This window comes from Terrapene carolina, unplaced genomic scaffold (genome assembly GCF_002925995.2).
Source record: "Terrapene carolina triunguis isolate 2854851 unplaced genomic scaffold, T_m_triunguis-2.0 Scaffold179, whole genome shotgun sequence".
Lineage (NCBI taxonomy): Eukaryota > Metazoa > Chordata > Testudines > Emydidae > Terrapene > Terrapene triunguis.
Genome location: NW_020664530.1, coordinates 12,088,438 through 12,103,163, shown reverse-complemented (window position 1 = coordinate 12,103,163; position 14,726 = coordinate 12,088,438). Strand labels below are relative to the sequence as shown.

The window sequence follows — 14,726 nt, the reverse complement described above, 5'->3', positions numbered from 1 at the left end:
AGTCCACAATGAAATGTCACAGTTGAGATGAATGCAGATGGGGAAAAGACAATTGGCCCTCCAGTGGATCATTACTAATGAAAGGTAAATCTTAACTTGAGCCCACTAAATTAAACTGAAAGGCATGCAAGAATATGCTTGCTTTTGAGATTTCAATCACTTTTTGCCTTTCACTGGGCTTGAGAATATCACAAGAGAAGCTTTTCCCCATGCTATCTTGAAATTCTGGTGCTGTCTGAAACCTGAAAGTGCAAAGATGCATGAAAGTGAAGTGAGGAAGGCTGTGAACCACAAGAGGCTTGAATTTTAAGCAGAGTTTCAGGTCAGTTGTGTTTTTATTTGAATTGGTTTGCCCATTCCTAGTTATATACTAGAAACCTTGATAATGAACCGTCTGAAAAATAGAGAAAACGTTGTATGCAATGATGTTGTAGCTGTGTTTGGTCCCAGGATATTAGAGATACAAGGTAGGTGAGGTAATATCTTCTATTGGACCATCTCCTGTTGGTGAGAGAGACAAACTTTCAAACTTACACATACCTCTTCTTTAGGTCTGTGAAACATACTCAGAGTGTCACAACTAAATATAAATTGGAACAGATTGTTTAGCATAAGTAGGTAACACATATTTCAAGGGACCATTCAAGGTGAAGTGGTCTGTTAACACCTCTCCAGTTGTGGAGAGGGGGTGGGGTGAATTATGGCTTTATGCAACCAATCTGTTCCGCCTTGTATTTAGCTGTGACACTGAGTACATTTCTCTGAACTAAAGAAGAGCTATGTGTAAGCTTGAAAACTTGTCTCTCTCCCCCAACAGAAGTTGATCCAATAAAAGATATTACCTCACCCAGCTGATCTCTAATATCCTGGGACCAACACGGCTACAGCAATGCTGCATAGAACAGAAGTTGGTCCAGTAACAGAGATTACCTCATCCACCTTGTCTCTGAAAAATACCGAGACATTTTCCTAGAAACCTTCAGTAGGCCTGCCAGGACACTGACATCATTGTCCCAGAGTAGACTTGCACCAATTGTCCTCTAAAAGTTGTTTTTTAAAACTTTGAGCTACTTGTTTCAATGGAATAGTTCCCATTAAACTAGCTTGTTCATTCTTTCATATGTATTGTACTTTTTGACTGAATTATAAGAAGCAATAGTGGTGGGATGTTCATTCGTACAAATGACCAATTTTAGTCGCAGAAAATTTTCCTGTGATAAGTACAAAACCTCTATTGCTGTCTGTTGGCACTCCTTTAAGAGAGATCCTTTGATTTCTTCTATAATAAACACAGTATCTTATAAATCTGGCCTGAAGTTCACCTCAGGATCATACTAGATTTTGAAAAGTGTGGCTGAATAGGATGCTTTTTCACCCACCTCAGTTACATTGCAAGACTTAATGGTGGTCCCATCATACTTGTTTCTTAAAGCTGTCCCCACCCCTTCACTCCTTTACAATAGACCAAGTACCAAAAGAAAAATTTAGTTTGTATTACTCAAGTTTCTTGCAGTCATTGGGGTACACAAACCATCCTATGACCTCTTCCTTCCCAAAAGTCCTTATTTGTATGAAACCCTACCATGTTAAATCTAAACCATTTTTAAAGCAAAATTGCTTTATCTACAGTTTTGGTCCTCTAAGTCCAGTTTCAGCATAATTTGAGGCCTATAAAAGCTCTTTCCCCACAGAGGCTTTTGATAACTTAATACAGGATTTCTGTGTAACAAATGAATTCGGAGCAGTTTCACTTGTACTATTTGGAACATTTTTCTTTTTTCTACCTGATTCGACATTAACGTTGTATTTTCCCTCCACAGAGAGGTGCTTAGAAGACCATGAGCTCGTAGTCCAAGTCGAGTCCACTATGGGAAGTGAAAGTAAATTTTTGTTCAGGAAGAATTATGCAAAATATGAATTTTTTAAAAATCCAATGGTGAGTCTCATTGTCCAGAATGACTGTAAAACTGTCTGGGGGCAGAAGCTGTTGCATACTGTATCTTTGTATAGTGCTTAGCACAATGGAGACCCCACAATATATTATATATGTGGTTAATGAGCATGGCAAGGTCTTCGTTGTATAAAACAACTTTCTTGGAAACAAGTAACACAGTTGCCCAGAGATGCTTAACTTATCTTATGCCCAAAAATGAGAATCTTGATGGTTATCAGACTGCACAATCTGATTGTCTCGGGGTGGCTGTTGCTGTGTCTAAGAATGACCATACAAAGGCAAAGCCCAGCTTGGTTTCTCTAAGCAACAACAGTTCAATTTGTTCATTATCCTGAAAGTTATTAATTGATATGAAGCAAGTTGACCAAATAATGTGAATATCCCGACCTCTTAGTTTCTGCCAGTAATGAAGAAACCTGTGAGTAACCTTTAAGGTGCTTGTCATACCTGATTATTTTCCCTGATTATCAGTATGTATGTTGAATAGGGGTTCATAATAGGTGAACCTACTACTGTTTTCTAGTGGGTTTCTTCTTTTTCCTGTACAGATCAAAGTAACTCTACCTCTCTTTTTCCTCCCCTCCCTTCTGCCTATGAAACTTCAGTTGGTTTTGGATTATATCATTGAAACTAATGCAGTATTATAAGAACCTAAAAGCTATTGTGATTTTAACAGTATAGCAATCTTTCTAAGCTTATTTGGAAGCAGATTTTCAAACTCGTAAAGACATGGCCCAATGGGTGCAAACCTTAGTTGTGTGCACACATAGATATTTGCAGATCCAGCTGCTGGTGTATGTTTGGCAAACTGCCCCAGCCATGATATCTTGAAATATCTGGATGGAATGTACATGATTTATAACCTTTGCATTTCTATAGTATGTTTCATCTGATAACCTCAAAGTGCTTTAACCTTAAGCCTTGCCACACCCATATGTTATGAAGCATTATCTCAGGTGAAAAGTTGGTGAACTAGCACATTTGTTTTAGTGATTTACCTAAATTGGTAGCAAAAGTAAGAATAGAACCCATAATATTTGGCTTCCAGTCCCATGATCTCACCATCAAACAATGCTTCCTTCTTTTTCTATACCAGATCAGGTCACTGATCCCTTCAGTCAGGTATAAGCATCTGGTGTTGGCTAGTACTTAAAGGAAGATGGTAAATTTAATCTTCATAATTCATCTGGCTAATTATATGATGGGGCAGGAGGTTGATTCCTCTTTCACCCTCAATCTGTTAGTGCCTTGAAGAATAAGACTTTTATTAGCTGAAGTAGAATGAATAGTGTTCCTAAGTGCAGTAGATTTTATTGCCGTTTAGCTTGTTGGCAACCTTTTAATTTGGTTTTATAGATACCCATGCATTCAGTGTTCTAACAATGATTAATAGCTCAAAGAGTAACTTAATGTAATTAATGTATACTGTAAGCATATCATGCAGTACACCAAGGTATTTATGTGATAGACATTTTAAAATGTGGTACAGAAAGACAGCTAGGAAGAGGAAGTCTGAAATAAGGTAATCCTTTAAATATTAAGTTTTTTGACTTTGATGTCATAACTCATGGTAAATAATGAGATCATAATATTGAGCATCTATAGAACACTCGGAGGATTTAGAAACACCATGTTAGTGTCACACAAGATACTTGGTTCTAAAATAAATGACTACGCTACAGTGACGGTTATGTAAGAGGAATGGATGTTTACTTAGAGCTTGTTAGTATCTAGTCTGTGCAGCAGAGAATTCTGTACCAAGTGTGCAGATCTTGTGTATGTATGCATGTTCAGAAAAATTTGTATTCATTTTTCTGGAATACTTTTTAGCTAACTGTTCATTATGAGAAATACATTGACATTGCCCTGAACACAGTAAATGTATTGGAAAAGATTTTGAAAGCGGATTTGTATTGATAGATTGAAAGGTGTCAAGATTTCAGCGGAGTTGCTAAGCAAATGAGGGAGGTGGGGGACGCTGACAGTTACACATCAATGTTTTCTCATCATTAAAGTTTGGGTAATTAATATGATCCATTCTGGTGGAACTGAACAACCCAGTCCAACATAAAACGGTGCTTTGGTTAGAGGGAGAAAACAGCTATTTTAAAGTACTTATGCTACACCCATTTCTGTAGTATCTGAGCATCTCACATTCTTTAATGTAGTTTTGCTCACAACACCCTGTGAGGAAGGTACTGTTATCCACATTTTACCAATGGGGACTAAGGCACAGAGAGGCTAAGTGACTTGCCCAGGGCCACACAGAAAGTCTCTGGCGGACCAGGGACTCTAATCTAGATCTCCCAGGTCCTCAGCTAGTGTCCTAACCACGGTACCATTCTTTCCCTTCATTGCTAGAAACCAGAGACTGTAATTCTGAACTCCTGTCCCTACCTTGAAAGCTGTCTTAGATTGAGTTTTCTGTTGTAGAGGAAGGAGAAGAATGTTATGGAGAATGTTCTTTCTAGAAGATAAATTTATCCTAGAAGATAAATTTCACAGGTGGAGAAATGTACTTATGAAATATTGCAAACTTTATTTAAAGAAAAAAAGCCATATCAATGTAGTTTGGGGTGTTTTGTTGAGGGGAAAAAAGGAAGTGAATTGGGCTTGAAAGCTTTAGCATCACTTACAGCGTAAGGAAGTCTTTAATTCAAGTAAGAATAATCATCATAGAAGGTGGAGACTGGAAAAGATTCATCTGATCTAGTCCATTAGCTAATACTAACTAACCAGAAGTATGTAAATACAGTCTGACTCCAAACTGTCTTTTTTTTTTTTTTTCCCCCTGTAGAATTTCTTTCCAGAGCAGATGGTTGCTTGGTGCCAGCAATCAAACGGCAGCATCCCACAATCGCAACTTTTGCAGGTATTCTAAGACAGTCTTGTGCTAAAGTAGCCTTTATAAAGGGCGAGGGAGGAAGATTAAAGAGGACTGGAAACGTGATCAGGAAAAGAGGAGATTTTAATTTAGTGTATGTTCATAATGTTGATTTTTTTTTTTTTGCAGATTTTAGCCAGTCTAATTTAGATTTTAAATAATTGTAAAAATTAATAGTTAGTAGTTAGTTTGCATATGCCCACTAAATTGCCAACTGGCATTACCATGGGCTGCTGTTAGTAGTGCCTATGATGGCTAAGCTGTTAGAGCGTTCTGTGTGTATGTGATAAATGTCAGTTTGCTGACCACCCAGGTTACAGCTGCACAGCAGCTAAATGTATACTTTTCCAGATCAGGTAGATATACATGTGTTAGCTTTGATTGAGCTAGTGAGCTAAAAATAGCAGTGTAGCTGCTGCAGCAAGGGTGGCGGGACAGGATACCTGCCTGAGTACAGTCCTATCCAAGACCCTATGTATGTACATGGATATCTAGTGTGAGTTGCTTAACACCGGTGGAAGTTAAGCATCTCATCTTCTGAGGCACTTTGCAAAATCCCACTAGGTACCTATCTGCATCTTTGTGCCTGAATACCTTTAGAAATCTGACCCATGGTGGCCAGAAACAATCCGTCTATTCACTAACTATGTTAATATTTCCCTTGTTTAGTAAATCAGTTTTAAATGCAGAATTTGTTTATCATAAACTTCCTTTTTCCTTCTTATGTATTCAGCACATTTATGGTAGTTTTGTTTAACTAACACACTTTTCAAAGGCTGGTTTTGTACAGGTTTAATTAAATGCTAGTTTTTATCCAAATGCAGCCTGACACAAATCCTGAATAAAAAGTACCGTCGTCTAGTAAATAAGAAACTAGTTGCTCACCATTTGCTAACATAATAAAAAATGTAAAAATTAAGAATCTGAATAAATGTATGTTAAGATATATAACTGCTTTAATAAATGTGTGTAAAAAAAGTGTATTCTCATGGTTAGCAAGAAGAAGTACCAAATTTAGTGGTAAGTTTATTTGCTTTCACATAAACGTATGTCAGTGGTTATACCAACCAATGAGAATCAACCTTTCTTATAAAAATAACTAAAAACTTATAAATGCAAAATAAGATTAAAACCAATGGTTTAATACATCCTGAATGGCACTAAAGGAAACAAGAGAAAAGAAATATATGATAGATGCTTGCCTAAAGTTTTGTAAAAATTATATATACGTATACAGTTTGAAACAATGCTGCATACATATATTATACCTTATTCAGTTCAAAGCAGTTCAGAGTTCTTATAAAGGAGTATGTTGTGGCAATATGAACAGAGCACGTGCTTGGCATCCTAAGAGAAGCCGACATTGACCTCTAAGAGTCTTTACCTCGTAACGGGGCTTACATGCTTATTTTTACCAAGTGAATAAAAACCAGGGCAACACAAATGTAGAAAACATCAAGTCTTCTATGGAATATTCAAAGGGCATGAAACATAAGTCCTAACTGACTGGCTTCACCCAATAGCTTACTGGCTCTGGATTAGACAGATTTTCATGTCTAATCAGCACTCTGACATACAAATGTATTTCTAAAGTGACTAGGATTTTCAAAAGCGAGTTATCTAAAGTTAGGCACCTACATAAGTGGCCTGTCTTTCAAAAGTGCTGAATGCCTAGCAGCTCCCACCAACTTCACTGGGTTTACTCCTGATTTACACCCCGTCACTCTTAATTTATTTTGTCTTGCATGAGGTGAGAAGAGAACATAGCAATAGCTGCCAGGAGAAGCACTTCAGGCTCTGGTGGAAGATTGAGTATTTGAGGACAGAGGTCCTGAGCTCTGTAGCCCTTGTCTCCTTCCCTGCTGGTAATCAGTGGTTTTAAATGGAAAAACTGCCTCAACAAAATTCAAATTTGTTTAGAAAAATTCTTACCAAAATCATGGCATTGCAGCAAATACATGTACTTGCAGCATGCTTTAGATTAAAATATCTGATAACAATACTGCCTCAGCTAGATGACCTATATCTTCCAGCCCTACAGTTCTGTGATTCATTTGCCTGAATGCATATTAAACTGTTCCCATTAGTTCACCTTCTAGCATCTCTATATAAGTTAGAAATAGCATACCAACCTAATTTCTTAAAATATTTCTTGGTCCTGACTTCTAGGGGCCTTTGTAGTTGTAAAGATATAGTTTGAGTTACTGAGTGTGAAATGTTCTGCTGCCTGTGCATATCCCGGGGGAGGGGGGGCAGAAGGGGGTACACAGGATATTAATTTGAGGTAGATAATCCATAAATTGGCTGTTCATTATCTAAATTTGCTGGATGAAGTTTTGCATTCCAGTCAGTTGTTTCCAAGCTACACTTGTTGGCACATTTCTAGTGGCTAGCAAGTTTCTTAGAATTAATAAGTTGCCTGTGACTATGTTGTGTAAATGTTGGGTTGAAATATCAGTTTGTACTCATCAGTGCAAGAGGAATAGCGGTATGGAAGAATGGTTACATTCTGTATTGGCTAGCACCACACCTGGAGCAAGGAAGACGTCAGTGCTTGTTGCCTGGTAAACAGGAATATGCCAATGTGCTAAGTGTAACTAAGGGTGTGTCTAGACTAACAGTTAGTTCATGGCAAGCTGGGGTGTAAATCTACAACGCTGTAGCCTGCCACGCACTAACTGTCCATGTGGACCCAGCTGCTGGACACCAAAAGTTGCCTAGTGCATGTTGACCTACTTTGCTTTGAAAGAAGATAGCCGCTCTCACCAGGGAACATTCAAGTCTAAGTCAGTGACTGTGACTGACTGCTCCTTGCTACAGGTGTGGTGCTAGCTCTGTCCATGTTTATGGTACATAATCATATAACTTAATATTTTTAATTTTCATCTTCCACAGAATTTTTTAAACTCCAGTAGCTGCCCTGAAATTCAAGGTTTCTTGCATGTGAAAGAGTTGGGTAGGAAATCATGGAAAAAGTTATATGTGTGTTTGAGAAGATCAGGACTTTATTGCTCCACAAAAGGAACTTCAAAGGTAATAATTTTTTTTTAAGAATAGAGTTACTAAAATTGTTGGTATGTAAAATGAATTTCTACTTACAGTAGATTTTTTAATATAAAAGTTTCCCCAGAGTTTTCTTTAAGAAAAGAGATGATACAAAACAATAAATAAATTATGGGCAAGTAGCAAACAAGACCTGGGTTGCTACATCCCTTCATCTTGAAATATCCATCTTTGAATTTATTTATTATAATAATAATAATATACTCAGATATACATGTGTTTTTAATATATAAAAATATATAAGTGGCTACCGAAGTGGCATTAAATGAGAGTTTAGGGATTTGGGAGAAAACACTTGCTTCATAAGTGAACTTCTTATGGGTTTATTTTAGATGGAAACTAAAGGCTGAATTATTAAATTTGAAAAACAAATTAACATTAATCAGAACCAATATAGCTCTGTAGAAGGCAAAACCAGCTTTACGCATCATTTCATCATACCAGAATGTAACTGTTGGTCAACTTTCAGCATAAACCCCCACCCTTCTCCTGCTATTGTGTAGTTTTGCGGGGGTTGGTACTTTTTTTTGTTTGGGGTTTTTTTTGGTCTCATGGTATTTCCCTTGCAAGCAAATATCTCAGAAATACAGATCAGTTTGTCAGTATGCATCCTGAGAACAATTTTAGCTTTACATTTATAAACGTATAGCCAATCTGAAAAGGTCAAACGGTTCATTTTATTATATGTTAAGTAAAACTTCAAGGGCTTAGAGAGAGGCAGTTTAAATGTGCATACACTGCCCTCTGATGGATGTTATTCTTCAGAGAAGGTATGGCTGGCACTGAAAAGTTTCAGGTTTAATCCTACAATTTAAAATGACAATATTTCCACAGGAGCCAAGACACTTGCAGTTGTTAGCTGACCTAGAAGACAGCAATATCTTCTCATTGATAGCAGGCAAGAAATTGTATAATGCTCCTGCAGACTATGGATTTTGTGTAAAGGTAATTCCTCTCATTAACTTGTTCCCAAGGTGGAACTGAAATCATTAGCATTTTTTTTTTTTTTAGCAAATTTGTAATACCCTTACTCACCATGTGTAGAAGTTTACTCACTAAGTAATCCTATTGACTTCAGAAAGACTTTTGGAGTCTGATACTAGGCAGTGGGAAGGTGAGGGTAGGAGGGCAGCACAGTCTGACCGTAAGGGATAAAGCTTTGCACAGCAGCAAATCGAGTAGCAGTGATAGTTGTTCGAGGTTGTGCATTTACTAATATAGTGATTTTGTCTAAATGATGCTATAAACTTCAAGTTTATTTAAATGTAAAAGTCAATGGCGTTTTCAAATAATTGAGCAGACAAGCCCTCACGAGGTTCCACAACGGAAAACCTAGAATTGCATGCTTGGGTATTACTCTGGGGTTCAGAAGCTCTGATGTTAGTTACATGAGAGGGCCCCTCAAGCTTTAAATATATAATCTGAGGGTCATGGACATTCAATTTCCATGTGGGTGTATTTTAAGTATCCGTGCTTCTGTGCTTTGAAAACCCGGTATGTCTTTTGGACTGGCAGGTTTGAGTACAAAATCACCTAACTGCTGTCAGGTAGTGAGCCTGTCGGATGGCCTTGGGGTTATATGTTCAGACACTCGCTCCAGACATTCACATATAGCCTCTGCTTTTCATACCTTAATCACTGTGAAAAGGAAAGCTCCTTATGAGAGCAAGTGCCCAAATTACATAGCAGAGGATCACACTCTAAACAGAGGTAAATGCACCAATATAACAGGCAGCTTATTTGCACTTACTTTAAAGCAGAAGGTCAGTTTGAAAAATGAAGAGTAAAGTATATGGGGTCGGTTTTTAACTGTTATGCCTAGCCTACCTGCAGCTTTTGTACTGGTATACCCATGCGAGTTAGGGAGATGATTTTTTTTTTTTAACCAATAAAGTTATATCTGTACAACCACTAGAGTAGTTGCAGTTATATCAGGATAAAGATACTCCTACTGGTATAGTTTATGCTTATATGGGAAGGGGAATAAGACAGAATACTTTTTACCAATATAATGCCTTCCATGCTAGGGGTTGTACTGATATTAACTAAACCAGCATAGCTAAAGTAGTACAACTTTTGTGTATAGACACACCTCAGTGTGCACCCCGCTTCCTCATTGTTGTCACCAACATGTCTGGTAACATTTTTTTAAAGCACCCAAATCCAATTGTCTGCCATTTGGGTACTGTTGAAAATAAGGTTATCTACTGTGCCTCCATGTAAGGCCTGGGCTACACTGGGGGGGATGGGGAGGGGATTCGAACTAAGATACGCAACTTCAGCTACACTATTTGCGTAGCTGGAGTCGAAGTATCTTAGTTCGACTTACCTGGCTGTCCTCATGGCGGCGAGTCGACCGCCGCAGCTCCCCCATCGACTTCGCTTACTCCTCCTGCCGAGGTGGAGTACAGGCATCGATTCGGGGATTGATTTATCGTGTCTAGAAGAGACGGGATAAATCGATCCCTGATACATCAAACACTACCCGCCGATCAGGCCTCAGGAGAAAACCTGAGGGGAGGAGTGAGGAGACAGGCCTGGGAGCTGCTTTTATTGATGACTTGCAAGGGTTTGTGGTGGTGGAGGCATTGGAGAGGAGTTCCTCATTGCTGTGAACTTGTCTCTTTACTAGCAAGTACTGTTTGGCTAGAAATAGACTCTCTCCCCAGGTAAGGAATGATGGCTAGTGGAGACATACTGAGTTAACCAGGGAAAGCCATTTATATAGGCATTGGGGGGGTGGGGTAGCGCTCTCCTCCCCTCTGATATGGGGCTCTCTAAGGCAATGTATGTAGCTCCTCACAAGGCAAGCCTGACATTCTCTGGCCTCTTGTCTGCAGAGGTGTGAGTAGCTCCAGCAGTAATACTTCTGCCATCTGCAGAGGGGACAGCAGGAGCTGTTAGAATGGATAATTGTCAGGTAAACTTACCTATCAAAAACATAAACTCCCATCATTTTTTGTTTTAAATTACCCACAGTCTTCCTTATTTCAAGTGTAGGTGGTCAAAAATACTTCCAAGTATTTTATTAATCTTAACATGAACAGTAAGAAGGCAGGAAAAATCACTCAACAATAAGATAGTGGTATCTGAGTGGTGTGGTTAAAGCACAGGACTGAGTGTTGGGAGATCTGGTCCCTGCATCCAGTTCTGCTGCAGACTTCATGTTTGACCTTAGATGAGTCAGTTCATCTCTCTACCTCCAAGTCCCATCTTTAAATGGGGCTGACAAAGCCGTTATTCTCAAGGTTATTTTGAGGATTAGTTTACTTAAATTATACAGTGTCTTGATAACCTTGGATACAAGAAGTTAGAGTGGCAGACTGTTGTAAAATGGCAAAGGTTACAAACTGATCACTCTCCTTTTATTGGGGACCAGTCAGGGAAGTTGGTTCTAGACTTTTCTCTCCAAATATATTTTCGTCTCCACGGAACACAAGTTCAGTGTGAACGAGTATTTTCTTGGCAAATACTTCCCATTTTCTTACTCTCTGTGCCTGCCTTTCCTATACAGTATATGTCAAGTGCTGTTGCTTTCCTGTTAAACGTAACTTAATTCCATCTTCCATTTTGTAGCCCAACAGAGTGAGAAATGAAACTAAGGAATTGAGGTTGCTGTGTGCTGAAGATGAGCAGAGCAGAACCTGTTGGATGACTGCATTTAGACTCCTCAAGGTACCTACTTTCTCATAACCTAAATTAGGCTAGGTCTGCAGCTGTCTTCATATTCTTGAGAGATTTCAGTTTTCCCATACCGTTGTGCACTGAATACACAAGGCAATATTTTTATGAAGAAATCCCTAGCTACTCTTATCGAACTGCTCACTTACGTATCCCAAGGTCAACTATATTCTGCAGCAGATAATTCCATTTTGGAAATTAAAATACTGGATACAGCTTTTAATCAGAATCTTGTAACCACAGCATTAGATTGTATTCATTGCATGTATAAGTAAAACACAATCCTGGCATGGCAAAATATGAAGTATATGTTTGCCTCAATAATTGAAACAGTCACTAGTTTTAAACTCATCATGTCAATGCAGAATCTACCAAAAAAAAAAAAAAAGAATATCAAGAGTTTAGGTCAAGTATTTAGGCTCATTAACTTGCAGTGATTTTAACTAGTACAAGATACTGTCTAGTGTCCTGTTCTGCCATTTTGTTCAGAATTTTTGTTTTCTATTTCCTGAGGCAAATTCTCTTTTAAAAACGGTAGTGTTTTTTTGCAGTGTTTTTGTTTAACTGGTGTGGCTTCTAATAAAATATGATTCAACATCCGACCTGGGTCAAGAGTGTGTATAGCTGAGAGCAAGGAGTGAATATGTTTTTCACTGGCAGGGGTGCATGGAAGGAGACTTAGCAGTATACTCTTGACAAAAATAGTACTAGCTTCCTCACTTGGCTGGCAGAGTGGTGGTGTAGTTCAGAGTCTTGTATGATAGATTGTATTGGGGTGGGGTATTGTGGAGAGAAACCTCAATGGGAAACAATCTTTTGTGTTCTAGCAGAGAAGCAATGGACTGTCTGGCTCCCATCGAGGAGGAGGTCGGTTAGAATCTACAGATCTGTAGAAGTACCCTTTATAAATTCCACCTTGAAAATCTCATTTGGAGGAGAAGACCCTAGAGGCTTTCAAAACCTCAGAGCCTCACTTTTGTCAAGGGCAACATAAATTCTCTACTGTCTCATCCATGAAAAGCCTCCCCTCCATGCTAACTCTCAATTTCTATGCTACCGCTTTATGTGAATATTGTAAGGTGGATGCATAAGAATTCAGATCCACGCAGGCAACACAAATTTAATGTTGTCTCATTAGACTTAAATTTTCACAAGTGACAAAGGGGTGCCCAACTCCTGAGACACCTTGAAGGGCCAGATTTCAGAGGGTGGGTACTCAGCACCCTCTGAAAATCAGAGGTCTTTAAGGTGGGTTAAGAGTCACCCAGAATAACTTGTCACATTTGAAAATGTATGCCCTAGATTCTAGTTAATGCATTTATAACATCTCCATACACAATGTCACGTCATAAACAAAAGGGCAACTTGATTCTGTGGTCAGCCAACGTTGTGTATTCTTGAGGCTAAATAGGAAGTTCAGTATCAACTCTACAGGCTGCAGTGCTCTGGTAGGAATGTGGCACTGTCTTAACTGCAGGATAATTCTACAACCTCTGAGGTTAACATTATCACTTTCTGTTGTAATCAGTTATCAGTGGCCAAACAGTCCCTCACACATGATGTTTACCAGGAAGTATTGCACAGTACACAGAAAGTACATAGTAGCATATTTACCTTATTCTGCAACATTTTTATCCCCAGACTCACTCCTCAGTTTCAAAAGTTTGTCTGGTTGGTCTTTAGTCCTGGCTAATTTCCAGACGAGTGGGGTAGAAAGTGGTAATTTTAAATTTGTGTTGTGTGCCATGTAATTTTTATCCCCCAAATTACTAAAAATATTTAGTCTTGAGAAACAAGTTATTGTAGTCCAGCTGTCGTGAATTGTTTCTCTAGGTGCCAACTCAGGGATGTGATTTCCACTGTTTAGGCCTGGTCTACACTGGGAGGGGGGGGATCGATCTAAGTTATGCAACTTCAGCTACATGAATAACATAGCTGAAGTTGACGTACTTAGATCTACTTACCGCGGTGTCTTCACTGTGGTAAGTCGACGGCTGACGCTCTCCCATCGACTCCGCCTGCGCCTCTCGCCCTGGTGGAGTACCGGAGTTGACGGGAGAGCGCTCGACGGTCGATTTATCGCGTCTAGACTAGATGTGATAGATCGACACCCCCTCCCTCCACATCCCCCGCTGGATCAATCACTTCCCGTCAATCCAGCGGGTAATGTAGACAAGCCCTAAGTCACAGGGGTTCTTTTACATACTTTAGGGGCACCATTATTAAAGCCAAGCAAAATAATCACAATTATTAACCTTGGCTATTTTATTATATAAAAAAGGAAAAGAAAACAAAAGACAACACAACAAACAAAAGACACAACACACCGTCTCTTCTGGGTGCCACTTCGTAGAGAGTAGATATTGCACCCTTGAGAATTGGCCCTCTTTTGGTGGAGCCACTTTTCTCTTCATAAATTGAGACCAAGGTTTTATTCCCAAAGTTGCTGTGAGCCTAGTTTCAGTGTATTGTTAGAAAACCAAGACTGTTTATAAATGTGCAAAAATTTTGTTGCAAGGCAGGTGCGTCCTGTTGATTTTTAGGAATAACAAACACTTTGTTTACTCTGCCCAATTATAATCTTTATTAAATCTTAATAAATCAAAGGAAGGATTTAAATCAGTTACTTAGAAACCATTTATGGATCTGTCTTAAGACAACCAATTAACGAATATTAAGAATCCTAAATCCAATTAACTCCCACTATTTTTCTGTTTATCAATGGGAATGTCTGCACAGAAAAGAAAAACCTGGGGCTGGCCCATGCCAACCAACTCGGCCTCCAGGGCTGTTTCATTGCTGTGTAGACTTCCGGGTTTGCACTGGAGCCTGAGCTATGGGACCCTCCCACCCAGCAGAGACCTAGAGCCCAGGCTCTGGGGTCTCGGAGGGTCCCAGAGCTTGGGCTCCAGCTCGAGCCCGGAAGTCTACACAGCAGTGAAACAGCCCCGCAGCCTGAGTCTGCAAGCACAAATCAGTTGACACGGGCCAGCCACGGGGTTTTTCTTTGCGTTATAGACATACCCAACACTTAGCCCCTGTCTCCACTCCAGAACTATCTGGTCTAACTATTTGGTGATTACCAGGAGAAACTGTTAACATCTTAAGTTAAAAGAGGATTTCCATATCCCAATAAAATCACTA

At 39.1% G+C, this 14,726-nt stretch overlaps 1 protein-coding gene across 1 annotated transcript in view; it reads left to right on the top strand.

The window, feature by feature from the left end:
- The window catches only part of LOC113406996 (growth factor receptor-bound protein 10), a 199,974-nt gene that overhangs the window by 169,523 nt on the left and 15,725 nt on the right, over window positions 1-14,726 (top strand). Inside the window, exons 7-11 of the mRNA XM_026654026.1 lie at window positions 1,821-1,936; window positions 4,752-4,826; window positions 7,734-7,871; window positions 8,736-8,846; window positions 11,478-11,576. Of these exons, the coding sequence (XP_026509811.1) occupies window positions 1,821-1,936; window positions 4,752-4,826; window positions 7,734-7,871; window positions 8,736-8,846; window positions 11,478-11,576 (539 nt within the window). The remainder of the gene's footprint in view (window positions 1-1,820; window positions 1,937-4,751; window positions 4,827-7,733; window positions 7,872-8,735; window positions 8,847-11,477; window positions 11,577-14,726) is intronic.